At 36.4% G+C, this 26528-nt stretch overlaps 2 protein-coding genes across 3 annotated transcripts; both read right to left on the bottom strand.

Annotated features, from left to right (window-relative positions):
- Positions 1-624: 624 nt before the first annotated feature.
- Positions 625-3876, bottom strand: LOC113113143 (uncharacterized). Of its 2 annotated transcripts, XM_026279323.1 has the most exons (3): positions 1168-3876; positions 868-1006; positions 625-784 (listed from the first exon to the last, which is right to left on the bottom strand). In XM_026279323.1, the coding sequence occupies exon 1, from the start codon at positions 3852-3854 to the stop codon at positions 1683-1685; it is 2172 nt and encodes a 723-aa protein (XP_026135108.1). In that variant the 5' UTR covers positions 3855-3876; the 3' UTR covers positions 625-784; positions 868-1006; positions 1168-1682. The 2 variants fall into 2 exon arrangements, with proteins under 2 accessions (XP_026135108.1, XP_026135107.1); XM_026279322.1 differs by having other exon boundaries at positions 868-3876.
- Positions 3877-9733: 5857 nt separating this feature from the next.
- Positions 9734-26267, bottom strand: LOC113113219 (integrin alpha-9-like; the record flags this gene model as incomplete). The annotated part of the gene is made up of 10 exons (XM_026279387.1): positions 9734-10599; positions 13341-13460; positions 16639-16734; positions 17966-18085; positions 18549-18674; positions 21805-21912; positions 23369-23477; positions 24660-24749; positions 25993-26072; positions 26169-26267. Coding segments are annotated over 10 exons (1077 nt in total), but the record flags the coding sequence as incomplete, so codon positions are not given.
- Between the last annotated feature and the right edge of the window lie 261 nt (positions 26268-26528).

Below are 26528 nucleotides of genomic sequence, written 5' to 3'. Positions count from 1 at the left end.
AAATGTTAAAAAAGCAATGTGAAAAAAAGGACCAATACAAAAAAGTAGCATGCATTCCTAATGTAAATCATCATTCTTAAAATTATTGAATGTATAGGTGTACTGAATACCAAATCAACATATTTCTTCCTTTGTAAATGTCTGCAGCTGAAAATTGTTTCATTAGGAAGTTTGGTTTACATTAGGAATATGTTCATTTTTTTGCTTTTTATGTCCTTTTTCTACATGTTGCTAAACGGTTTTTAAAAAGGTTGGATCGATAAACCAACAAATATATGCAGTAGAATAATTATGTATTTTAGTTATGTAATTATTACATTAAATAAATGTGATCAGGTATGCAATTTCTACTTAAATACTGATAATGAAATAAAATTATATCGGAAATGTTTTTTATCCTTGCTTTATCCATATTTTGTGTACTTTTCATGTTTATTTGTATGGCCTCGGTTGTATTTTCTAAAGGCACATTGTGTTCATAACGCTTTTTAGTTTGGTGCACAATGCTGTTGATTTCTCAACATATAATAACAGAATATCCAAAAGTTACAGGCAAAATTAAGATCCTTTATTTTGCGTTTATTCATTTGTTATGATCTAACATATTGATGGTTGGTGCAAGGCTGGGCGCCGCTGAATGCTGGGCGGTCCTACGTAGACCCAAATCATCAGTTTCGGGGTTAAGCTGTTCTTGAGCTCGGTGAATAAGGAAACCCTTTTTCCACTGGAAACAGAACGCTGCTGCCTTCGCTGCTTCCGAGTTTGGCTCAGGCTGTTTCAAACCCTATAGAATCAGAAACAGACATTTAAAATTGAAACACTGAAGTTAAGCATGCTAAAAATCGTACAAAAAAAAAAAAAACTTACCCTGATGCAGGCAGTCTCTGCAGCTCGTACTCCTTGGATAACTGACTGGAGTAGATTCTGTGCATTCTTCACCAGGATCTCATCTGATGATTTGCACCCAGGAGTAACTGCATTAACACTGTAGAGACACCATGCACCCCTTGGGTCACATGAGATTTTTGCATGTTTAATTTACAGGAAATGTTGTTTGCACATGATTGAATGTGTCAGGGATTTAAGGAAGAAAGTAACTTTTAGATGCTACAAGAGAGACAATCAGAATTGTTGCAAGTCAGGGAGATGAACTGTTGATCGTCTCACCTTGAGATGATGGTAAGTTGGTTGGAAATGGTAAGGATCTGCTCTGCAATGACAAAAAGCTCCTCAGTACAATGCTTGTCCAGACAGTGGTCTGCTATGACACGCACAAACTGGGTGATCGACTGGCCGCTTGAGACCAGATCTTTCGCAGATGTTACAAAAGCATCTTTGGTCTACAGGTGAAACAAGCAAGTGTCAGTATGGGAACATTAACTTTATACAGAAGAAAACTTGAGAAGCTTCTGACCTGGATTGGCCCTTTCTTCTTCAGGTACTGGGCCATGTGATAGAGTTTATCTGCCATTTCCTTTGTCACCTTGACAATCTGGTTACCCTGATCATCCCACTTCTCAGTTTCCCGTTTCAGAAAGAGAGAAGTGTAAGAGAGGGTCGTATCTACTACGTTAAACACAGGACCTCTTGGGCTCCTCTTGGATGTCTCTTCCTGAGGTAGATAAATAGTTTATAATGCTAGATCTATAATGTTGTCCATTCTTCAACTTTAACATGTTTCATCAACATTCTTTTTTTACCTTATTTGGTTCCTGATTGGACACATCTTGGACACTTGGTTTGCTTTTAGTAGGACCTTGATTATTTGTAGATAGAGGATTTAATGTTGCTTTTTTTGTGAAACCTGGTGTCTGGGACATGACTAATGTACTAGACTCTTTGCCCTGCAAGCTACACTTGATCTGTTCCTTTGTGACTGCAAGAATTCCATCTACTTTACAGATTTCTTCAACGAGGTAATGTGCCTTTGCTGACCAGCACTGTGACTGGATATCAAGGGTGAGAGTGTCTCCAAGAGTTTGTGTCTCTGCTATTAGTCTGGCTCTACTCACAATGTCTGACATTTGAAATGTCAAGTGGTCATTAATGAATCTTAGATTGGACCTTTCCTTTGGGTCTCTAATGAAATTGAAACAGTCCTGAATGGACTCTGTGGCGCTTTTAACATTCTGCATAAGCAGTTCGGCAGCACTTTCAAACTGTACCAGAGTATCTTCAGTTTCCATGTCTCTATCATTTGTTTGGACAGAGCATGCCAAAGCAATAGTGTTTTGAATGGCCGTCACATAATCTTTGTTAACTTTGCTCAGAAGACAAGAGAGTGCTTTCATTTTAATCTGAAGCTGTCTCTGAAGCAGCTCTGACTTTGCCAGCATCAGGACACTTGAGAGGGACACTGTACCAACTTCTTCAGCAGCCTGTAGGTAGGAGTCCGTAAGTGTCTTCACGTCATCTTGTAGTTCTCCTATTAGTTTAACTTTATAGCTATCTCGACAGTTCAGAGAAGACAGTCTTGCAGCTTCTTGTATACGAAGTGAGTTCTCAGATATTACTGACAACCATTTTTTGGGTGTCATTTGATGTGTGACTGTGTGCCCCTTACCATCAGTTGTTGCTGTTCCCACAATCTTATCTAATGAGTTCAAAACTACTTGGACAGACAAGGCCCAAAGCATGCAGAGACCATCAAGTTCATCATTTTGAGTTGGTTTTGAACCCGCTATATCTGTTAGATTCTTGGTGTTGGTTTGGGCTTTTTGGAGCTTGCTCTGCAAAGACATTATACTCTCATGACACTCTCCCATCACCTTTATATCCGAAGATGTCACAAGTTGCACAGCATCTGCGCATAAACACATGACCTCCGTAAGTTCCTGTGTGATGGTCTCCAACTGATTGGGTACATAGTTTTGGAACATGGAGCAAACAGCATGGTACCACATCCCTGCCACTGGCAGCAATATCTTACGGGCATTTTTGATGAGGTCAGAGAATTCCGTACTGTGTTTATAAATGCTATCTGCACTCATGGCTGAACTCATGGCTGTTTCCTGTGCTGTCTGGACAAGCAAGGGTGTCAAGGACACGAGTTTGGACCGCAGATTTTCCACTTCCTTACTATCAGCTGTGTCTATGACACTGGTGGCTTCTCTTGTAGCTTGGGCATAGCAGTTTGAGAGTCCTAGTACTCCAGTGCAAGCCATGTTAAGAGCCTCTACATCTTTACCTTTGGTCATGCAGACAACTTCACACAAGAGAGGCAACAAATCAATATTATGGAGCTGTATGACAGCTTTAGATTCCACGACAGGTGCAATCCATGCTTCTTCAGGGTTTGGCACAGCATACTCCATTATTGTTTGAACAGCCGGATTCTCTAAACCAGCTTTGACCTGACATGGAATTTCCTCACTAGTTGAACTTTGCACTGAAGACTCCGATTCTGTTTTATCGGAATGATCTTCAGTTGATCTTTCATGCTCTGAAATGGGCATTGCACATGGTACAGCACCGGCAGACTGGCGAGCTCCCTCCCGCAGTGGGCTGAGCAGATGTGGATGCTGCAAACCATCAAGTCCTTCACGTAGAATATCAAAGTGTTTTAAGGCTGTTGAAACACTTTTAGAGAGTAATGAGAAAGTCTCATTGCTTAGACTGGTATAAGAATAGATATCAGTGACGTAACTTGTCACCTCAGCAGCGGATCCTTCCGCTTGCTTTATCAGAACCAGAAGTCCGTTACGGTAGATTGGATTGTCACTCTTACTGACATGCCTTCTCACAACCTGGATTACCAAGCTCATGTGTCTAATGAGCAAGCTTGCCTGTTTGGTGACAATGTGTGCTGCTTCATCATTATGTGCATCAACAAACTCAATCCAGTTGCTCTGCATCTCCTTAAGAGCAAGACAGACAAAGTCCTTCACGTTTATAATGCTACTAAATGCATGTAAGAGCTGCTCCATCTCCTCTGACCATCTCTGTTGCATCTCTTTTAGTTTTTCCAGAGCTTCACTTGAATGCACTTTATCTTCCTCTAAATTTTGCATTAGTACACAAATTGCTTCTTTCAGCCTCATGATGCATCCCCTTGAGTTCTCTACATTCTCAAGACTCTTTTCATCACACGCTAAAGCTGAGATGAAGCCAGCCACTTCTGATATCTTGTCAGCATGAGACATGAAGGATTCAGATCGAACCTGTAGTGTTTCCAGATGCAACTTATCTTCATCTTGCTCATCCTGGAAGATGCTGCTTACGGTGTACACCAACTGTTCCAGGGGAGTTGAAGTAGTGACAAATATGTCCATTACTTGCAACTGGGTGGCCTTGACCATAGCATCGTCAAGTTTGTGGATTTGCTGCAAAAGAGCAGCACATGTGTTTGCAAGCCATTGATCATCACAGCATTTCATTTGTTGTGACATCTCAGACCAAAGCTGAAGGACTTGCTTGGAGTGTGCAGCAACTTCAAACTGAATATTCCTATGAGAAGTTTTTGCTACTGCCATGCTGTGGAACACTAGGTCACGAAGTATAACATCAAAACCACCATCTTTAACAGATGCAGGATCAGAAAGCAGTCTTAATAATTTGTTTCGTATTATGGTGTAATATCCACATGAACTACTGGCAGCTGGTTCACAGTTGCTCTTGAGTGTGGTAATGATGTCATTTACTGTTGAGTCCACCTGGTTTAAGATGTATTGCTTTGCACTCTGTGCCTCCTCGCTGTGTGGATGTTTGATGGTCGTGTACATGGCAGTGTGCAGCATGGAAACACATTTCTTCAGGGTTTCTAGAGAAGCCATCAAATGCTCCTGTTGTTTGTTGTCACGCAGATCCTGAATTCTTTCCACCACCAAGTTGTGAAAAAGCGGCATTGCCTTTGAGTATACTTGAAATGCTTTCAATAAGGATGATATGTCTGCTGCAGCTCCTACTTGAGAAAGACACTGTAAGAGCCAATCAGCAGCTGCAGCAATCTTCCTTATGGTCGCATCATCTTCCACTAGAAGGATCTGTAGAGACCAAAACAAATGGAATCCATCACTTTTGAGGCATTTCAATCACAGAGGCTGGTGGTAAATATTGTTCTAGAAAACACAAGATTTTAATTTTCTAGCAAGTTCAGGTTTAGAGTTAAGGGTAGGATTGCACTATGACTCTAAATAAACTAGGAACTGAATTTTTCAGGTCTTTACACCGAATGAAGATTGTCATCCAGACAAGCGTTTCCCAAGCCTGTTTCTGGAGGCACTTCAAGACCTTGTCCCAAATCTCGCCCTAAACCCTTGCGGTCTTCCTCTGAGTCCACACTGATGTAATGCCCCTTTGTCTGTCGAGTAGAAGTCTACTGCGTAGCTAGTCTCAGGGTTGGCCTGGCAGAAGTGCACACTGAGGGTACATAGCAGCCACAAGGGGGGCGCTCGAGAGCACCTTTCTGAAAGTTAAAACAGCAAATGGGGATAACCTGCATGCAACATGGCTATTCCTCAAGACTGAAAGTGCACATGAAGTGGAACAAAGCCCCAAAAAAAGTTTACAATTCTTCCTAATCAAACACACCTGAATAAACTCATCAGCTCATTAACAGAGACTCCAAGACCTGAAATTGATTGGTCATATAACGGAGACATCCTAAATGTGTATTGTTGGGGTGCCTCCTAGGACTGGTACCACTTTTCCACCAGGGCTGCTGCAAGAGATGGAGCCCAATTGGGAACCAGACTGAGCTTTTCCACTCAAACAAATCCTGGGCCAGTTTACAGACCGCAGTTTGAAAGGCGCCATTTATAAAAGCCGTATTAGTTCAGGTAAACTAACTGCATTAACAACAGTAATCAAAAATGTCAGCTCGGCAGTGGTTGGTTGAAGAGACCAATGCTCTTCTCTTGCAGAGGTAATGATGGTTTTCAGTCATATTTTGGTGACATGGGGGGTTCTGCTCCCAGCCAGTGGAAAGGTGAGCCAGTTCTGAATGAGTGTCACTCTTGGTCAAGCACCGGCTCCAGCTCCAGCCCCAGTGGAAAAGCATTAAGGAATATCCAACCAGGCTTCTGGAGAGCTACTGTCCTGCAGACTTCAGTTCCAATCTTGCTCAAACATATCTACCAGTAATTATGAGATAAACCTAAACACCTTCATTAGCTTCAGGAAGCCTATGTTTGATTGGGGTTGGAACAGAAATCTGTCCAGGAGCAGGGTTGGAGACCTCTGCTCTAAGAACAAGGTTGGGAAACACTTTTCTGGACATAACCGTGAAGGTCAAGTAGGCTAAAATCAGTTCCTGGAGAGCCACAGTCCTGGAGAGCTTAGCTTCAACATTAATTAAATGGACCTGAACCACCTCCAGCATTTTTTTGAAAACTACAGGTATGTAGTTTAGGTTGGAACTAAACTCTGCAGGACTGTGGATGCAGGACTCCCTCATTTCTTCATGTAATTATGAAACATGTATTACCTTGACCACACCTAACAGCACATTTTGAGTGGCTTCAATGAGCTCTTCTCTGTGCTCTATGATCTCCGGTTGTATGCTGAGCTTTTGGGTGGCCAGGAGCACGTGCTGACCAGAAACAGTCAGGGATTCCACGAGTGGCTCCATCTCCATCTTCAGAATATCATCATCGGTATCCTCCACTAACCTAAAAGCATGGATATGAAGTGGAATGTGAATACCCAGTAACACATTTAGTGTAAACCACAATGCAATACCAAGCTATTGTTTTTTTTTTTGAACACGTACCATAGTATTACCACCTAATTCCCCCACTTTAGCATTGTGCTGCCTTGGTACTTTTTCTTTAAGCAACAAAGCATTTTTTCCAACTATATATACAATGATCTATGTATTTGTTTTCATGAGGCAAAGAAACTTTCATGATAGCATTTATTTTACTAAATATAATTTTTCTGCTTCACTTTACATCCCGTCAGGAAAACACATGCAACTGACCTTGTTGCTACAGCTGCCATGTTTTTGGATGCTTTGGCCACCGCTTTAGCTGCAGCTTCCAGCTGGGTGAATTCATCCAGTTCTGTCTCGCTCCCGCACAGAAGAGTGAGGTGACACAGGTGAGAGGACAGAGGGGCCACCACCTGCTCTATTGAGCTTGTTTTTATCAAGCCGTCCTCCAGTATAGATGTCATGTTCTTTCACTGTAACAGAATAGATGTCAATATATTTGAATGCATTCTAACTGAAAAAAAAAAACAAGGTTTCATTTTTAAACCGTTGTCAGGTCAAACTATTTTTCATACTGACATTTATGGAGTAAGATTAAAATGTTTGATATAAGCAGCTAGGTGAAGATCTTCTTTATTAATTGATATATTAAAATAAAGACTTACCTGGTGGTGTAGTAGCTCCATGCAAGTGTTCTGCCTGTCACAGTAGCAGCTAATGAATAATGCAGTGCATTAACTATGGGACAGCACTGTGTGTTTAGCTCTCAGATATCCCATGGTTACCATGGTAAGTAATTTACCATATAAACTGTGAACATACATTTCAAATTCATATATATATGTGTGTGTGTGTGTGTGTATATATATATATATATATATATATATATATATATATATAGACACACACACACACACACACACACACACACACATACACACAGTGGGTATAGAAAATAATCTTTAGAATCTATCCCTTTAAATAATCGTATTTTGTTTCTTTGTAGCCTGAAATGAAGACGGACACAGTTTTTGTTTTATCCAGCTGTATTTACTTGCATCTTACAACATCCAAGTGAAAGATAAAACACCCACATGTCAAAAAAAAAAAAAAAAAGTAATAAATAAAAAAAATTATATACGAGTTGAAAAAATTGTTTCTCTGCAGCAGGAACTGGAGCACTTTTAAGGTTAGTAAAAAAAAATGGATGGGGCAAAAAACTGTCAAATTCTTGAAAATGTGTTGCCCTCTGCCAGAAAGTAGTCAATGGGAAGAAAGTTCACCTTCTGACATGACAGTGACTGAAAGATCACAGAAAAACAGAAAATACTGACATTACTGAGGGGGTGATCCTTTTTCCAACACAGTGATTCTGTTTTTAAAAAACTTTTTTTCTGATATATTGGTGTTATATCTTTCACTTGGTAAATAGAGCTGGATAAAACCAAAACTGTCAGTCTTCATTTCAGGCTGCAAAGCAACAAACTTTGATTGTTTTAAAGGGGAGTGATAAATATATAAATCCAAAATAACCTTATGTATTGTTGTACAATGAATTTTGTCACAGAATAGCAGACATTGACTAGAATGTAGTTTAAACAGTACACTGGTATTCCACTAGAGGGCATCAGTGCAACAAGAAACACCACTGAATGAACTGTTTTGGGTGGCACCCAACAAAACTGAGACGAAAACATCTGTTTGTGATTTTTTTAATTTTAAAAAAGCAGTTTCAGTAGATAAATACATAGCTCGAGCTTGTACAACAAACATATTTCTCAATACATCAATAAAACAGTGACAGTAGTTTATTCTAAAATGCTCAAAATAGGTGATAATGGCAACAACACTCACAGTTAGGTTACACATGTACAAAGTCAAGTATGTGTCTCTCAAACACACCTATGCAAGAACCTGCTGTTGGGCCGGAAATGAAATGGAGATGTGGTTTTGTCAGTGATCAAATAATAAGAGATAGGCCTATATTTGTTTTGGAGAATCTTCCAGAGATCATCTAATACTCAAATAAATGGTTTCTTTCACATGAAGCTTCTACAATGAGAGGAAAATGCAAAAAACAAGCAACCAAGTTCATTGAATGAAGTTATTATTTTTTCCAGATGCTCTATACTGAAAACTCGATCAAACATATTTAGGTTCTGTGCTGTTTCTGTTCGAGCAGTTAAAGGCTGAATGGATGTGAAATCTGACTGTAAACAGCTCATGCTATGCTCTTGAGTGAACTCCAAAATGTTGACAAAAGTTTGTGCCCAGTGATGAGGTACTGCACATTCCCACCTATTTTTAGGCCATTACACACTTCAGGTCCTGCAAACCTGGGCCTGTGCAGTCTGAACTTCATGAAACTTATTGGATTTGTTAAAAAAGCAGGAGACGTGGTGTATGGTGTCATGTATACTGTTAAAAAATAACAACATGCTGTAAGACGGGTTTTTATACTTACAGTAGAATTGTACTTCGTTACTTGGAATGTGTCCCTTACATAATGTTTCATAAAATAGCTTTTATTTTGAGATTTTAGACAACCAGAAGTCAACATATGATTTCAGCATTTCTGGGTGAAATAGGATTTAGTCAAGAGAAAGTTAATATATTTGGTGAAAGACTATAAAAACAAAATCTTTTCCTTTTGAATAACATGCATCTTTCTTTCAGTGGAGTTAAAATCCAGTGCAGTACAAATAATACTCTAAGCTTGTGAATTTCACTTATATTTAACTAAACAGGTTTGAGCTGAGAACTTATAAGGTTCTCTCTTTCTGTTTTAAGTAAAGCTGGACTGAAATCGAATTAAAATTGGCTGAAAATACTCATCCTCAGGCCATCCAAGATGTAGAGGAGTTTGTTTCTTAATCAGAACAGATTTGGAGAAATGTAGCATTGCATCACTTTGCTCTGTAGTGAATGGGTGCCGTCAGAATAAGAGTCCAAACAAAAACAAATCACAATAATCCAAACCACGCCAAATTGCATCAAGGCATTTTAACTTTTAATGGAGTTGTGTGCATTATTGTGATGTTTTTATAATCTGTTTGGTCTCTCATTCTGATGGCACCCATTCACTGCAGAGCATCCATTGGTGTGTAAGTGATGCAATGCTAAATTTCTCCAAATCTGATGAAGAAACAAATTCATCTACATCTTGGATGGCCTCAGGGTGAGTACATTTTCAGCTAATTTTCACTATTCCTTTAACAACTTGAGCAATAACAGCTTTGTTTGGTTTGCATCTCTTGTCATTCTCATTTGTTCATGCAACATTTAATAATTCATGAGTTGTCTGAATGAAAGACACAAACTTTTGCTTCGATTCCTTGTAAGTTAAAATCTTGAGGGGATAAAGAGGTACAATCCATCTTCAAGGTTCATCTGAAAACTGATGTGAAGGAATAACATCAACTCTTCGGCGTGTGTCAGTCATCAGTGCTTTAAAAACAACTCTTGAAGCTCTCTTCTATACAGTATGGAATACATTTTATAAAAAATAGATTTTTGCTTTTTAACAGCGCCCTGAGGGTTGTAATTGTCTGCTAGTATTGACACGATATCCACATTCGTTCCAGGAAGTCTCTCTTTCCGTCTCTTTAGACCCACTGGCAGGAGGCCTGTCCCATTGGGATCAATGGGATTCCACTGCGAGTCTCTTCTGGCGGGCCACACGGTCGAACATCAGCTAGATCACCATCAACTACAAAAAAAAGTGTCAAACCTCCGAAAAATCTGGAGAATATTCTGTTCTTCCACATATGGAAGGCTGGAGGCTCTGGGTTTTAGGAAAGAGCTGTGGTGAAGGTAGCAGCTTATTGGATTTTCTGAACCGAGTCCAAGCTCTCCTGGCTCTTCTGGACCCAATCCCAGCTTTCATCGCTGTCCTTCCTGTTCTTTTCAGCCTCTATGATCTCTCTGTAATGCCTCCTGAAGAATCCCATCTGCAAAACACAAAAATAATTGCTTTGTTGGCAGTGGACAGATGTACAGACGCTCACTGACAAAATTACACTCCCTTTCCCAATCACATGTTACCTTACTGCTACAAAATACATTACCGCTCAAAAGCTTTGGGGTCAGAAATATATATATTTTTAAGAATTTAATTTCTATATTTTGTAATGAATGCATTAAACTGATCAAAGGTGACAGTAAAGACATTTATAAAGATATAAGATTATTTTAAACTTTCTATTCATGCAATAATCCTGAAAAAAAGTGAGTTTCCACAAAATTTTGAAGCAGCGCAAATGTTTTCAACATTGTTAAAAGCAAACCAGCATATTATTCTGATTTCTGAAGATCATGTGACACTGAAGACTGGAGAAATAATGCTAAAAATTCAGCTTTGCATTACAGAAATAAAATACATTTTAAAATACATTAAGATAGAAAACATTTACTTTAAGTTGTAATAATTTTACTGATTTATTTACCTGCTCTTAGATGTATAGGTATGAAAACATCAAGTTAATCACATTAAAATCAGTCTATAAGAAATGCAGTGCGTTTTTGGTGCCTTGACCCATCACAAGTTAAGGTTTCATGATGATTGACATTCAAACTGCATTAGAAATGCTTTATCGTATCATATAGGTATCCAAATATATCTAAATTTACATTACTAAAGATATTAGGTATATCTGATGCCAGGAGTTATAATACCACTTCATAAAAAAATGAAATGTTAAGTTAAGATGGTGCTTTTTATTGTAGCGAAAACACTGGCTCTTGAGTTTTAGTGTTTCGCAGAAGAGAGAGAGAGAGTCACACAGATTCGGAGCGACACAGTGAGTAAATGATGTCATTTTTGGGTGATTTTCTCCCTTTGTGTAGTTGGAGCCAATGGAGAGGGTGGGATGAGCGACACTACTATAAAGAAGAGCGTCAGCGCAGGAAATGAGCTGTTCCTCTTCCTGTGACTCGACAGGTTTGTCTTTGTTTGAATGCGGTTTATTGATTCAGACCCCAGCTCTCTCCAGACATTTCCTGACGCTGGAGTAGCTGGACATGTGCAGCTCTTGTTGAGGAGGTTTATTTTGGCAGATTTGGGGGGGGGGGGGGGGGAGTATCCCTACACCAACATTCCAGGATTTGCTCTAGTATTCCCTCTAGAAAGTAATGGAGTGGAAAAGAAAAAGAAGCCTTTAAATCTGTTCAGTGCACTTTTACGTGTACGTGTAAATTATAGTCAGCGCTGTGTTTTGTTACTTTACGATCGCTCTAAAACTCTCTATTGACCCCTCAGGCTAAGAAAAACAACAGTAGTGTGTGAAAGAGGGACATGTGACCCTCTTAAAGTCTAGTTGAGGGAATATCTTTATAAACTGACACACATCCGCTTCACTGTGCCTTTTTTTGACTGAGGGTATTAAAAGCAGCCTGATGCTAATTTAACTGTAACGGGACGCTGCACATGAGCAGGTGCTTCTGCGATGACCTGACGGGTCACATTCTCCGCTCACTTCGACTTTGCAAGAGCTGAACTGCTCCTCAACAGGAACCGTCTCGGTGTCTCATGTGATTCGTACTGGGTCTCACGTGAAAAGACAAAAAAGTGCTTGATCATGAATATTAATTAGATGTCATATAGCAGATAATTGTGTAATTACAGTTTACCAGATTCAGTTATATGCTGAAGTGAGTGCTGAGGAGAGCTTTTTTCCCATATCATATAATACTGATGTTTAAGCAAATTTAAATATGTCATTAATGTGGAAGGAAATGCTTTCCACATGCATGTTAGACCTCAAGAATCAATGTAAAAACCTACACTCCACAGAGCAGCTACATTTAATTACATCTTAATTTCCCCCTAATTCTGTTTTATTTTTACTGGATTCTGTAATTTATGATTTAAAACAAATTTATCATCTGAAATAAATTAATTAAACTTTTATTTTTTTTCCAAGAAATCATTTACAAATTTAGCAACTGAAAATATATCAATAAAATTACAACAAACCATTGCATTTTTTTTTTTTGGTCAAATATGGTGTTTTGCGCAACTGATATTTAAATATATACAATATATATATATATATATATATATATATATATATATATATATATATATATATATATATATATACACACACGCGCGCACACACACACACACACACACATGCACACAAGATATCTAAAAATATCTTGGTTATGAGATAATCCTTAAAATAATAATTATTCTCAAAGTAACAAAAATGCAATTATAATAATAATTATTATTACTACTACTACTACTTTACTGATATTATACAGTGAGGAAATTATGGCAGAAATATATGAATATTTTATAATAAAATGCACTTTTAAAATTAACAATAATATTGTTATTATTTCTTTGAAAAGTAAATTTATTACACAGCAGTAATATGTTTCTGTCATCATTTCTATCATAAATATATATTAAAAACATACTCAAAAATTATTCTTTCTAGATGCTTCTGCTTGTTTTATAATATGTGAACGGCTCCTATTTTTTCTTTGTATAGTGACCGAAACTCTCTAAATAAAATGATTATTTTTGGTGTTATAATGGTTGCTGCGTTCTTGCCAACCCTAAATCTAATCCTAACTTACTCCTAGGCTAATACAAATGTTGTTCAAGCCCAAAATCCAGAAGGCTGCTCAAGGAACGGACAAGGATGTTGATGGAGGAACGTGTGTGTGTCTGAAGCGCTACCTTCCAGAGCAGCACGGCCAGCAGCAGGAAGAGGAGGATTCCCACGAGGAGGCTGATGGCGATGATCCATCCCACCACGTAACCCCTGGGCTCCTGACTGTGAAGAGCCTCGAACACCAGCTGCAGGACGACACAGAGAGACTGAACATACACACTAGAGATCCTCACAAAGAGCAGACATTACAGACTATATGAATCACCGTGTCATTTCCTGAATTGTCTCATGTCTGTGCTGAGTCTACAACATATTGGGCGTTGACTCAATCAAAAGGAAATGAGACGTCATTTTTAAAGTCAACAAATCAATCAAACGCTCGTCTGTGAAGGTTTTCGTGAATCCAGATCATCGCAGAATGCCAGGAAGAGTTTATTTGTTAATAGTTGGACGGCATTATATCATGTGTCCCTGGAGCACAAAAACAGTCTGAAATCTCTGGGGTATATTTGTAGCAATAGCCAAAAAAAAAAACATTGTATGGGTCACAATTATCGATTTTTCTTTAATGCCAAAAATCATTAGGATATTAAGTAAAGATCATGTTCCATGAAGATATTTTGTACATTTCTTACGGTAAATATATATAAAAGCTTAACTTTTTATTCAAAAATATGCATTGCTAAAAATTCATTTGGACAACTTTAAAGGTGATTTTCTCAATATTTAGATTTTATAGCACTTCCAGATTTCAAATAGTTGTATCTCTGCAAAATATTGTCCTCCTAACAAACTATACATCAATTGAAAGCTTATTTATTCAGAAAAAATAACCTGGTCTGGTTTAAAAGAATGGCTATTTTTGAATGAACTTTCTCTATTTTAATACTGTACATATACACAGTTTTATGCACAATGTGTGTTATATGGCATATGTGCTTGCTGACCCTTAAATGTGGAAGAATTTCACCTCTGAAACCATAATGTACTGCCACAAAAACAGCAAATAGTTCCCTCAATGGATCTGGATGTAAATGTTGCATGAAATGCTATCAGAAAATCCCAGTCTGGAGCGAGATGCCGGACCAGATAAATCTCGCTTCAGCTTCTGGCCACAATTTCACTCCTTGAATATGAGGGCCAACATAATAAAATAAAATAAAATAAAATAAAAAAACCTGCCATTTGCAGCCTCCAGTCAAGTAAAATCACAAACAGAAAAACAGAATATCAATGTCAGTTGTGACTTTGCAACAGTAATGAGATAAAAATAAGACTTTTGACAAAGTTTAGAAGTGATCTTAACACAGCCAAAATACCAGTATTATTAGTATTATATTATAAGATTTTTTTTATTTTTGTTAAATACTTTTATTTTCATTAGTATTTAATTTTTTTAACTATGTAATTTTTTAAAAAAAAATTTAGTTTTATATATTTTAGTGCATAAACCGAAACTTATTTTATTTGTATTTATTTTTTTAATTTATAGAATTTTATAATAGTTTTAGTTTGAGTTACAAATAAAAACAATGCAATATACAAAAACGACAACTCAAAAAATTAATCATGACTTTAAATATTTTTCACCAAGTTATTTTAATATCAATTGATCTGAGTTATATTCTCTTACTGTATGAAAACTATTAGCCTCATTTATGTACAGCATATTTTTTTATTGCCATTTAGGAACATCTGAGGTGTAGTCGATAGTTAAACAAATCAAATCCTAAGCTATAAAACCCTTCGGGATAAACACTTTTATATGGATAAGACTTATTTTTATCCTTGCTAAACAATGGAAACTAAAGTGTAAGGTATAAATATTGCACTAAATATATCTCAAGCATTTGTTGAGTTCAGCTGACTAAATTAATGATACAGCAGCATATAAAGGTTTAATGCTGTCATTTCCAATTAGTTCTGGTGGCTGTGAACATGACAGAAATGTTACATTTGAAACACGCTACAAGACTGTGGCAATGCAATTTGTAATTGAGAGTTGCATGTCCACCCTTTGCCCCAGCGGGCGTCGTGTGTGACTTAATAAAGGATTGCTTTGGGACCAATGCATTTCCTAAGTGCTGAGGGCAGAAGGGGGCACAGACACTTTTAACAGCCCTATTAGGAATTGCCTTTATGCTACAAATAGGAGGCTGAAATTGGGTCAGAAGGCCAATCAGCTGAGAGCAGATGCCATGGCACCAGACACCGAAACACAGTCCCATATTCCTCCAATCAATCGGCACGCCGAGGTCTGCAGTATTAGGGGTGACTGCTCTCGAGCACAGCTGTAGAGTAAAAAAAAAAGCCCCCTGCACGCACACGAACTGCAAACCTGAGCCAGATCTCAGCAGCAACTGATTACTTTCAAAGACATTAATGCTTGACTGTAGTGTTGTCACGGTACCAAAGTTTCGGTATTCGATACCGATACCAGTGAAAATCCACGGTTCTCGAGTACCAATTTCGGTACCAAAGCAAAACACAAAAATATGCTAATTAAAATAAATGGTATTGTAAATAAGTATAAAGAATGGCATTGGTTTTATTTTTTACGTTTTTCTACAAGTAATATAATTATGAAAAACAGTAAACAAGTTTCACCCAAATTTAATTTGTCTTTTAGTTAATGCAATTTAAACATTTTATTTTTTTGGTAAATAAAGGGGATTTGCTATTAAAATTAAAACATGGAAGACATATTGTGTGATTTACATCTTTAAAAAATTAAGTTTATAATTTTTTTCAAGAGTAGTAGCAGTATCACATACATTTTACTAAATAATAGTAACATTTCTAGCACAACGCCTTTATGTAAAAATGAACTTTTATTTTGACGGGCTACTTTTATTTTGACACTGGTTTTCCTCAAATGAAACAGTAATATGCTTGTGAAGTGACTCAGATAAGGTTTATGTTTTTATGTTGTTGATGTATTTATGTCCTCGTTGAGATGGCAGATGCTGAAATTACTGCAAGCGTCACGTGCATCAGTCTCTGTAGTAAACAAAGCATTCATTCATTCACACAGAGACGTGCAGAACATCCAGGATTCAGATTTTTTGCACTTTACATTTACTGGTCTATATGGAGATTTGATTTGATAAATTTATGCTAACTTTGACAAATTCCGTGACTGTCCATATTAGTAAATTACATTTTCATGACTGGATTTTGAGATTCTGTCTGCGTTTTCTGCTTCGCGGAAATCATAGCGCTGTATGCATCAAGAACCAGGTCGACCAACCGTACTTAAAGAAACCTGCTACCGTCACATTTTAATTTCATTAAGAAGTACCAGGTCTTTTGAAAACACTGCTTGACTGTTGGATTGGATTATTCATCCGTTTGATGACTTACAGAAGTGTCCTCTGGAAGGCCGGTCGAGACCTCCACGGCCCTGTCGTCCAGCAGGACGTGACCTCGTGTCACAAACTGGATCACAGAGGAGCTGTCCTGCAAACACACACCGAGACAGATCAGGGTTATTATACTTAAAACTAAAATTTAAACCAAAACTGAAATTAAAACCATAAAAAAAAAAAAATAATAATAATAATATATATATTTACTTGACATAAAATGAATCATTAACTAAAATAAAATAAAATACCGTATAGAATATAGCTAGCTACCAAGGTAACATTTCTCATTTTATTTTAGCTAATTAATTTAATGTACTAAAACTTAAATAACAATGAATGGAAACTATAAAACTACAATAATTTACAAAAACACACAACAAAATTACTAGAACTTACACTTAAATGAAAACAGAAAAAATAAATATTAAAAACTCTAATACTATGTAATTGATAATAAAAAAGCTCTGAGACAGACACGTTTAAACAAATTAAACAGTGTTATTTTAGTATTATTTATATACTATTATAGTATTTATTAATATGCTATAATTGTATTTTAGTTTTAATTTTAGTGATTTTTTAAGTGCTTTTGTAACTTAAAAAATAGTCATTGTTTATTTTTATTTAAGAAATTTTTGTACTTTAATGTATTTCAGTTTGGGCAACATTTCTATTTTGTAAGTGTTATAGCTTCAATTTCAGTTTTTAGATTTTGTTTAGGTTTATCATCTAATATTTTATTTATTTCAGCTTTATTTTATAGCTTTATTTAATATATTTAACTAACAACAACAGCATTGGATGTAAATTAGACACTGCTCATGAGTTTCCATTACTATTGAGTGGCATTTTATGACAAAATATTTGTTGCTAAATATCTTGTTAAAATTGTTGTTTATCACTTTTTGCTTAGGTCATATAAATAAGGCTGTTTTATGTTTGTTTGTTTTATTAGTTTACATTAAGTGTAAATTCATATGTCGAATTATGACTGATCCGTCACACTAAATGAGATCTTCATGGGTTTCGTGCCTGATAAATTATTTATAATAAGATACATTGCTGCTTAATTGGTCTCAATGTATTTCATCAGCTTCTTTTTGTCAGTAGCTTGTCATTTAGCCAGCTACTTTTTATCTATCTTAAGGTTACCAGTTTACATTTACTGCTGAAAATTTGCATAGGGCTGGTAATTAAGTTAGCTAATTAGTTTTAGCTATAACTAATGCTTGTTGCCTCAATTCTACAAGTCTTAATTACACACTCTGGAGACTTGCATTGACATTACATTCACTTTTTAATTAATTGAAGCAATAACTCACCCTCTGTAGTATTTCAGTGTTCAGTAGCATTTGCACATCTATACTCGTGGCTTCTTCTTTAGCCTGAGAGCTCAGACTGCAGGAAATAGTTAGACACGCTCTGCCAGGCCGGTCACAGTCCTGTTGACACAGGATACCATCAAAGATTCACCCGTTCAGCACAAAAACTGATGTGAAATTAGGGTTTTCATGAGTGTTTTATGGGGCATTAAATGCTGGGATCCACTGCTCTAATGTATATGCACTGACAAAAAATTTGTTACAAAAAGCATTAAAGATGTGACCCTGGAGATGAATTTCTTAGCAATGCATATTACTAATCAAAAATTAAGTTGTGATATATTTACGGTAGGAAATTTACAAATTTAACTTAATATCCTAATGATTTTTGGCATAAAAGAAAAATAGATCATTTTAACCCATACAAGGTTTTTTTGGCTATGCTAAAAATTTACCCCAGTGACTTAAGACTGCTTTTGTGCTCCAGGGTCACAAATATGGCTTATTTCCAAGTGCTAAATGCATTTGGATGCCATTTCTTCTCTGAACTATGCCAATATGCCCAAAAAGTCCTTTGTCATACCAGAACTTTTCTGCCAGATTTGGTGAAGAAAGCAAAAATGGTGTGGAAGATGCTCTCCTTGTCCTGAGGGACTGTGCAGGGTTTGGGGTTTCTTTGCCACGTGCAGTTCCCTCGACCTTCTGATACCTGCAGACAAACAGAAAGTACGAAAATTAGCAAATCTCACAGTTCCCTCACAGCAAAATGGCACCAAATTATTATATATTCTCTGTTTTCATTGTAATTTCAGTTAAAGTTTACAATTTTTTTTTTGCATGTCTATATAGTTTATATATATATATATATATATATATATTCTTTAAATTTTATTTTTAGTTATTTTTGTACAATTAAATCAAAATGAGAATGTTGCCTTCTTTTTTGAATTGGAGAAATTATGCTAATCAGTTTCAGTAACTAAAATTATTACTTATTCCATGTCAGTATTCTTTATTTTTAACAACAGCTGCTTAAGTTGATAAGACGATTAACAATCATATGCAAAGAGAGGGAAATCTGATTTTCCCAGCATACTTTGATACAGACTGTATAATGGAATAAATCTTGACATTAAGTGTTGAAGTTATTCAAATCTACTTACATTTTTAACCAGCAATGTTTTTGATTATGACTCAGTTTGAATTAATGACTCATTGTCAAAATGTTTCACTAAAAACATTGAGTGCTGGATCACTGGAAGGCGAGATGCTCACAGACATGATCATTTATCCAGTGAGCTCAGACCTGCTAAGCAATTCGGATAACGAAAGGAAGTTCTTTCCCAGTGGGACTTGGGAAGCCTTTCTCTGACAGCATGTCCCATCTGGAGTGATTTAATGTCTCGCTGCCCCTTCCACCCCTCTGCCCCCGGGGAACACTTCACCTCTTCCTTAAACCAGCATCCTTTTCAGTCAGACCTCCGTAGAGGAAAGCATCTGAAGGCCCCACATTGTCTCCTCTCAAGTCAAGGGAAGGATCTCTGCCTGTTTCACACAGGTTTTACGAGCCAACTGTCTGTCATTCATGGGCTAATTTCACTACAGTACCGTTTCAAAATCTAGTGACTTGCTTCCCTAGACAGTGTTTTAAGAAATATAAAACCAAGGCTCACTGAAAAAACATTATGTAACGTTTTTTCTTGAACATTTTTCAATGCTTTCATGTGAAAATGTATCTGTCAGTGTAAGTGTAATGCTGTACCAGGTGAGCTACTAAGCAAGTTTACTATGTCATAAAAACCATAAATGGTGCTGGTAATGTGATGCAAACCTCTGAATGTATTAGTTTATAAATCATACTCTACAGTAAAAGTGTTTTGAGGTGGTACAACCATACAAAAAAAGTATTTGATAATCGATAATCTGCACCTGTATTCATTATTTGTGTTAAAAGGAATAAAAGTAGTTGGTGTTTTATTGCCACTAGTGTTCATTTCAGCTGGAGACTGCATTGAATTCTATAGGTATTTGATGTTTTTTGTAGTTTCGCTAAAACTTTAGGTACATGTAGATGCGTGTTTTCCAAAATAGATTTTGCGCTGTTCAGTTCCAGACAGTAAGCATTAAAATATACAAGTATGTGCATGCAAACATTAGCTATATCTCATTTGATTTTTGGGGAATTGCAATGCAATCAGTGAGTGTCAATTTGATGGTGGGCACAAAATTTGTACAGTCTTTCCAATACACATTTATGTGTTGAAACGTTGCATGCACATTCATGATCCTAAATGAGAAAATGGCACCAAATTTCAAAAAGAAATACACAGTTTAACCAGTTTTTCAAACTGTTTAAATTTTGGTCGAATTGACACGAACACGAAACGAGTAATTGTTGAAGTATTGCTGGAAGGCAGCTCACTAGGTTTTCTAACAAAGCTGATGTCATGTAACATGTATCTCACACGCATCGAGGGACCAGCCCAAGCTGTTTCTGTAAAAACGCCCCATATGTTTTCAGTCATGTGAGGAGAGGAATTCCTCCACGTGTGCTTTTTTAATTAGGCCGAGTGTTTATTCTGTCCATGTGGGCGCCTGGGAACGTCTGCTCCTCCTTGAGTCGAGTTACCCGGCATTGCCACTGTGCTACAGGTTAGTCAGGGTGAACAGAAGCTTTTCCCCAAGTGTCCCATTCCATCCTTTCGTGCAAACCAGTTAATCTTCTCGTAAGTGATTCCATATGGGACGAACAGGGTGGGATACAAACCTCCCCTGTCTCCCCCCATTCACAGGAAACAGGTTGATCCCTGGCCTGATCTAGCAATACGGCCAATGCAAGGGTTAAATCAACACCGTATGCAGTGCATTTCTGCCCTCTGTATAAGCTTATTGTGAGGAACTATCTGCAGCAGCTCCATAAACCCCGTCTCTCACCTCTGAATTACCTATAAGCCTATAAGAGCTTGTTGACATCTCTAAACTCTTGCTGTAGAAGAACAGAATATAATCAACACGCTGCACTTGTTTTTTATTGATACAATACAGATAAAGCCTAGCGCTGTATATTTAGCTTCAAAACATGCAACAGTTGTGGCATTTATAAAGTATTTTAAATAATGTAACCTTAAGTAGAATCAATGTTTTAAAGGTAACATAAGTAAGACAAAACTGACAATGGACTAGAGAATCATTGATTGTTAAAATGCATGCTATATAGGTATAAAGTGAAGCCTTACATTTTTAATAATGCACCAACCTAGCATCAATTATTCCACTTATAAAATGATTATCAAGACAATGCTTGCATAAAGTATGCACTTACTCTGACAATTAACCCTCAGCAAGCCTGCGGCACCATTTCGAATGTAGCAAAATTAGATATGTAAGGAATAATTGACGACAGGGCCATGCAATTATTGTAAACCAAAGCACTGTAAGGTTGCAATGCAGCTATGATGCAATTTGTGGTAATTGTCATTAATTCAAGCAGCTTGGTTCACAGTAAATGTCACATTAAAGTTTGCATTTGGCAACACAACATGGGCTAACAGTCTAATGAGAAGCGGTAATAAACCTCCCGTTGTCAACAAAACAGAAGCCAAAATAAAGCTTGATGTTTGAATGTTTTAAATTGAAGAAATTAAGACGGTCACAAATATGAATGTACTCAAAAATCAACAGTTTCGGTGTAATGCAAAAATACACACAATAAGGTCAGAGAAACCACTTACAACTCAAACAAGTGCGATGAGAATAAACAGCGACATATCTGATGTGAGGGAAAACAATGCGCATGAAGTTGAGCTGAATAAACAAGCGCATGAGTGGCAGGAACTCACTTGTGTGTCAATGATATGGAACATATCTGCTCCGTTACCAGCCATGCGGTTGGGTATCCTGATGTTTACCGTGGAGCCTGGAAGTCTGCTGGGCCCATTGTTTATCACCTACACAAACAACACGAGGGAAATGGATCAATGCTGGGATTTACGCTCAGCACAACACCTAACAGCTCAGAGAGCAAACAGCACACTTCATATACAGTACATTACAATACAGTTTGGTTCTGGATTGGTCAAATGTGGTCGATATCGGTCCTTTTGACTTGCTTAGTTAGAGACAATGAATATTTGGCAATATTAGGGACTTTAGTGTACAGACACTATTGGATGAGATCTGAATTGAGCTGAATGATGACATCACTGTTTTCCCTAGAACTGCTTTATAGATTAATTCAACTCATTCCATAATTGATGAACTTTATACAGTTATTGACTCAAACCGAATCAACAAAGAACTAATTTCAGATGAATAATGACGGTCTTTTAAGAGTTGCTTTAAAGCAGAACTGATCTCTGTTTGCATCACTGAATCAGTATTTACTTGTTTATCACTGTAAAGCTGCTTTGAAACTGAATTGTATAAAGTGCTATGTAAATAAAGGAAACTTGACATTGAGTTATTAAAAATATAAACACAGGTGAAGCCTTTCAATAATGCAGTAATAAACCATTTTCAATAATAATTACAATCCAGTGCCAATTATTCACTACTTGTTTACATCAAGACATCTCCCAAGTTTTTTTGTCTTTAAAACAATTCCTAAAAAAGTATATACTTGTGCCCCAAATTAGGCAACAAGCCTGTAGTACTCTATAATTTAGAGCAGGGGTATTATGGTATAATCAAAATAAATTATATAAAAAAACTTAAACTTATTTTATTTTATTTTATTTAGTCCTCAATTTCATTCATTTTAACTTAAAGTGCTAAAATAACTAAAACTTAAATAAAAATGAATAAAACCTATGTAGACACATTGAAAAAAAAACTAATTAAAATAAATAAATAAATAAAACAGAAAATACATAAATAAAAACAAATTCATATTATTAATAAAAACTATATAACAATAATACTAAAACAGCACTGGTGCCAAGGTAATAAAAGACTACAATTACAGAAATGTACAACAAATTAAAATAAATAAATAAATAAAACCAAAAATACATAAATAAAAACAAATTCATATTATTAATAAAGACTATATAAGTATAACAAACATATTAAAACAGCACTGGTGCCAAGGTAATAAAACACTAAAATTACAGAAATGTACAACAAATTAAGATAAATAAATAAATAAATAAATAAATAAATAAATAAATAAATAAATAAATAAAACACTTTGGAAATGAATGATCACAGCCTGTGAATAAGGTCCATCATATAATGAACTATTTTACCAAGTAATTGATCCCCTGATATTGCTAGTGCTCTTAAACAAACAAACAAATAAATCAATCAATAAAAAAATAAATAATGCACCTTGTAACTAACTGTACAAACTTACAGATTCTGCAATAACGTATACTGGAAATACTCCATATGCATGTATTCTACCTGAAAGGTGAAGTTGAGCGGCTGAAAGCTGCACTCCATGTCGTCCAGCTGAACAAAGTGCGATCGCTCCACTGAGTTTCCATACACAAATGATGTAGGGGAGACCACACTGCAGAAACAGACTCACAGTTAATATTGTTCTGTCTCTCACTTAACGGGATTCATTTGATGGTATCCTTGTGTACATGTGCTGCTGTCAGAATTATTTTATTTTAGTAACACACTGCAGCTTTTATAGCTCAAACACTTGGAAACTACTCCGTGCCAGGAGAGTGTTGCATATTTTTGTCTAAATGTACTGAATACAGTCTTTATATTCATATACTGATTACAGAAACCTTCTAATACATATGAAGTCAACTTGTTAAATGACATAAAACAGACTTTGATCTGATTTGATGTCCAACACCTGGAGATCATGTTTATATATTAAAGTGTAATCTCTGGTGCGCTCATGTAAAACATTACAGGGAGCACCTTCTCATTATCAGGCTGTACATCTGGCTATAGAACATGTTGTGTATTTAAGCCTCATTCATCTGTGAAACAAGTGAGCCTGTGACTTTCAAATACTCCAGCGCAGCAAAGAAACGCATGCCAGAAAAGAAATGTGCACATTAGAGGTGTATACTGAGCCGGCTACACATGTCTCTGCTGTTATCAGACGTCTGGAAGCATAATGGGCTACAAAGCTGTTACAGGAATACAGTAGTTCACAAAAAATGAAAAGAAAACTCTAATATAATGGAAGATAAGGAACCAAGTTCACACTGGTCTTATGCATTCAAAGAAAGTGCATAAAACCAGTCTTAAGTGTCAATTCTTCTAAATTGATTTATGCATCATAGTTGAATAAATAAGGTTTCGGTTGATATATGGTTTAATAGGAACGGACACTATTTGGACAAGATACAACTATTTAAAAAATCTGGAATCTGAGGGTGCAAACATTAATTATTAGCAATGCATACACTAATCAAAAATTAAGTTTTGATATATTTACGCTAGGGGATTTACAAAACATCTTCATGGAACATGATCTTTACTTAATATCCTAAAGATTTTTGGCATAAAAGAAAAATCGATAATTTTGACCCATACAATGTTTTTTTGACTATTGCTACAAATATACCCCAGAGATTTCAGACTGCTTTTGCGCTCCAGGGACACATATGTATAGTGCACAGGTAATAGAGACACAGGTTTTGTAGTTTGACAACATTCAATTCACAGGTTTTGAACAACATGAGAGTGAATAAATAACGATACATTTTAGGTTTGACACTCTTACCCTGTGATTGCTGTGTCCACCTCATGTACCAGCGGTATGGACAACTCCAATGTGTTATCGTGAAGTGTGCTATCATGTTCTGGATTGGCACTAAGAAAATAAAGAATACAAATATTCATAAATAATAGCAACAAAAAAAGTCATTTGTTTATTAGAAAATGAAGGTTTTCAAATAATAATATATAAAACATATAAATTATTGAGCAAGGATGCATTAAATTGATCAAAAGTGACAGTAAAGAGTTTATAATAGTATAAATAATTAATAATTAATTACAACAAATAAGCACCAAATCATCATATTAGAATGATTTCTGAAGGATCATGTGACACTGAAGACTGGAGTAATGATCCTGACAATTTAGCTCTGCATCACAGGAATAAATGACATTTTAATATATAGTCATATAGAAAACAATTATTTGAAATTGTAATAATATTTCACAATATTACTGTTTTTTTTTTTCCAGCCCTGGTGAGCAAAAGACACGTCCAAAAACATTTTAAAATGTTACTGACCCCAAACGGTTGTATTGTATTGTACAATGTGTTTTAAGCATGGTTGTAGGGACAGTGAAATTTATTATGTTTCTAAGATGGCCAAAGGTGCATTATTAGGGCCCAGCATCGCATTGTTAGGACCCTACTGGAATTGCTTTGTTTATTATTATTATAAAACTGATCAAACTTTGCAAACATGCCAGAAGTGGTGAAAATGTATGTCCAATATAGGTTTCAGAATTAGGCATGGCAAAATGGCTAGATAGCGCCACCTGTACACTTTCAAAAAAGTGCCCCTCAAGCTACGTTTCACGTATATGTAAAATGACACACATGTAATGTCCCAATACCAACAAAAAGAGACTCTTTGAGCGAAATCGAAACTCAGCAGGAAGCAATTTTGTGCCATTTTTGCCATTTTCATGAGTTGTGTTTTAACTCCTCCCCCTAAAGATTTAATCAGATCAACCCCAAATGAAGTCAGTGTAATATAAAGCCCTTTGTGTTGTTAAATTGGGAAGATCGTAAGTTTTCTTAGAAGGACGTGTCTGTGGCATCCTGACAAATTTCTGTTTCGTCATGAAACATGAATTTGCTGTAACTCATGTATACAATGTCAGATCTGCCCCAAACTTCACGTTTGATAAAAGCCCTGCAAGACATGTTACGGGCAAATAGGGAAAAGTCCAAATGTCTAATCCATCTAGGTATTTCATGTATAAACATCATGGCATTCACTAATAAGGACGGATGATGTGAAACGTGTATCTTAAACAAAGAAATAAACGTATATTATTAAAACTGGGACGTTTAAAGAACGTTTAAAACTCACCTTCTTGCATGAACTAAAAATAGCAGCGTCTCATTTTCACCAGACAGACGACTTGTGTCAAAAAGCACCGATAGATGGTACTGAAAAATAAAAAAGGTTAAAGCTACAAGGTTAAATGGCACTATAATTCACGAGATCACTAAGCAAGTTGCTGAAGCATGCTCTTGTCATACTACCTTGGTTTGCGCTCTCATAAAAGGAAATCCAATGCTGCACTTGAGGAAGTCCAGCTCTACCAGCATACAGGAAATGCCCTTCTCATCCTGGAGCCCAAACAGACAGAGAAAAACACCAAATTACAGTGAGAATAATCAGACAAAACCTTCATAAGTTGTACTAATTTGTATAGACGCCAGCAGAAAGTCACCAACCGCAGTGCTTTCCACAAGGTATGCTTCAAATAAACTCCAAAAGAAACACAAGAAATCACTGATTGCCATGCAAACATACAGAAGGCACACAAATGGTTTACTGCTGAGAATAAACTCCTGCAAGCTTGGTTCAGTATGCATTACAATCATGTTTAGATCTCCAAT

Source organism: Carassius auratus, chromosome 13 (assembly GCF_003368295.1).
Source record: "Carassius auratus strain Wakin chromosome 13, ASM336829v1, whole genome shotgun sequence".
NCBI classification, from domain to species: domain Eukaryota; kingdom Metazoa; phylum Chordata; class Actinopteri; order Cypriniformes; family Cyprinidae; genus Carassius; species Carassius auratus.
This window is presented reverse-complemented; position numbering and strand designations above follow the sequence as displayed.

Coding starts and splice junctions, on each gene's coding strand:
- LOC113113143 (XM_026279322.1), bottom strand. CDS start 3,854: ATGCAGAGCAACTGGATTGAGTTTGTTGATGCACATAATGATGAAGCA.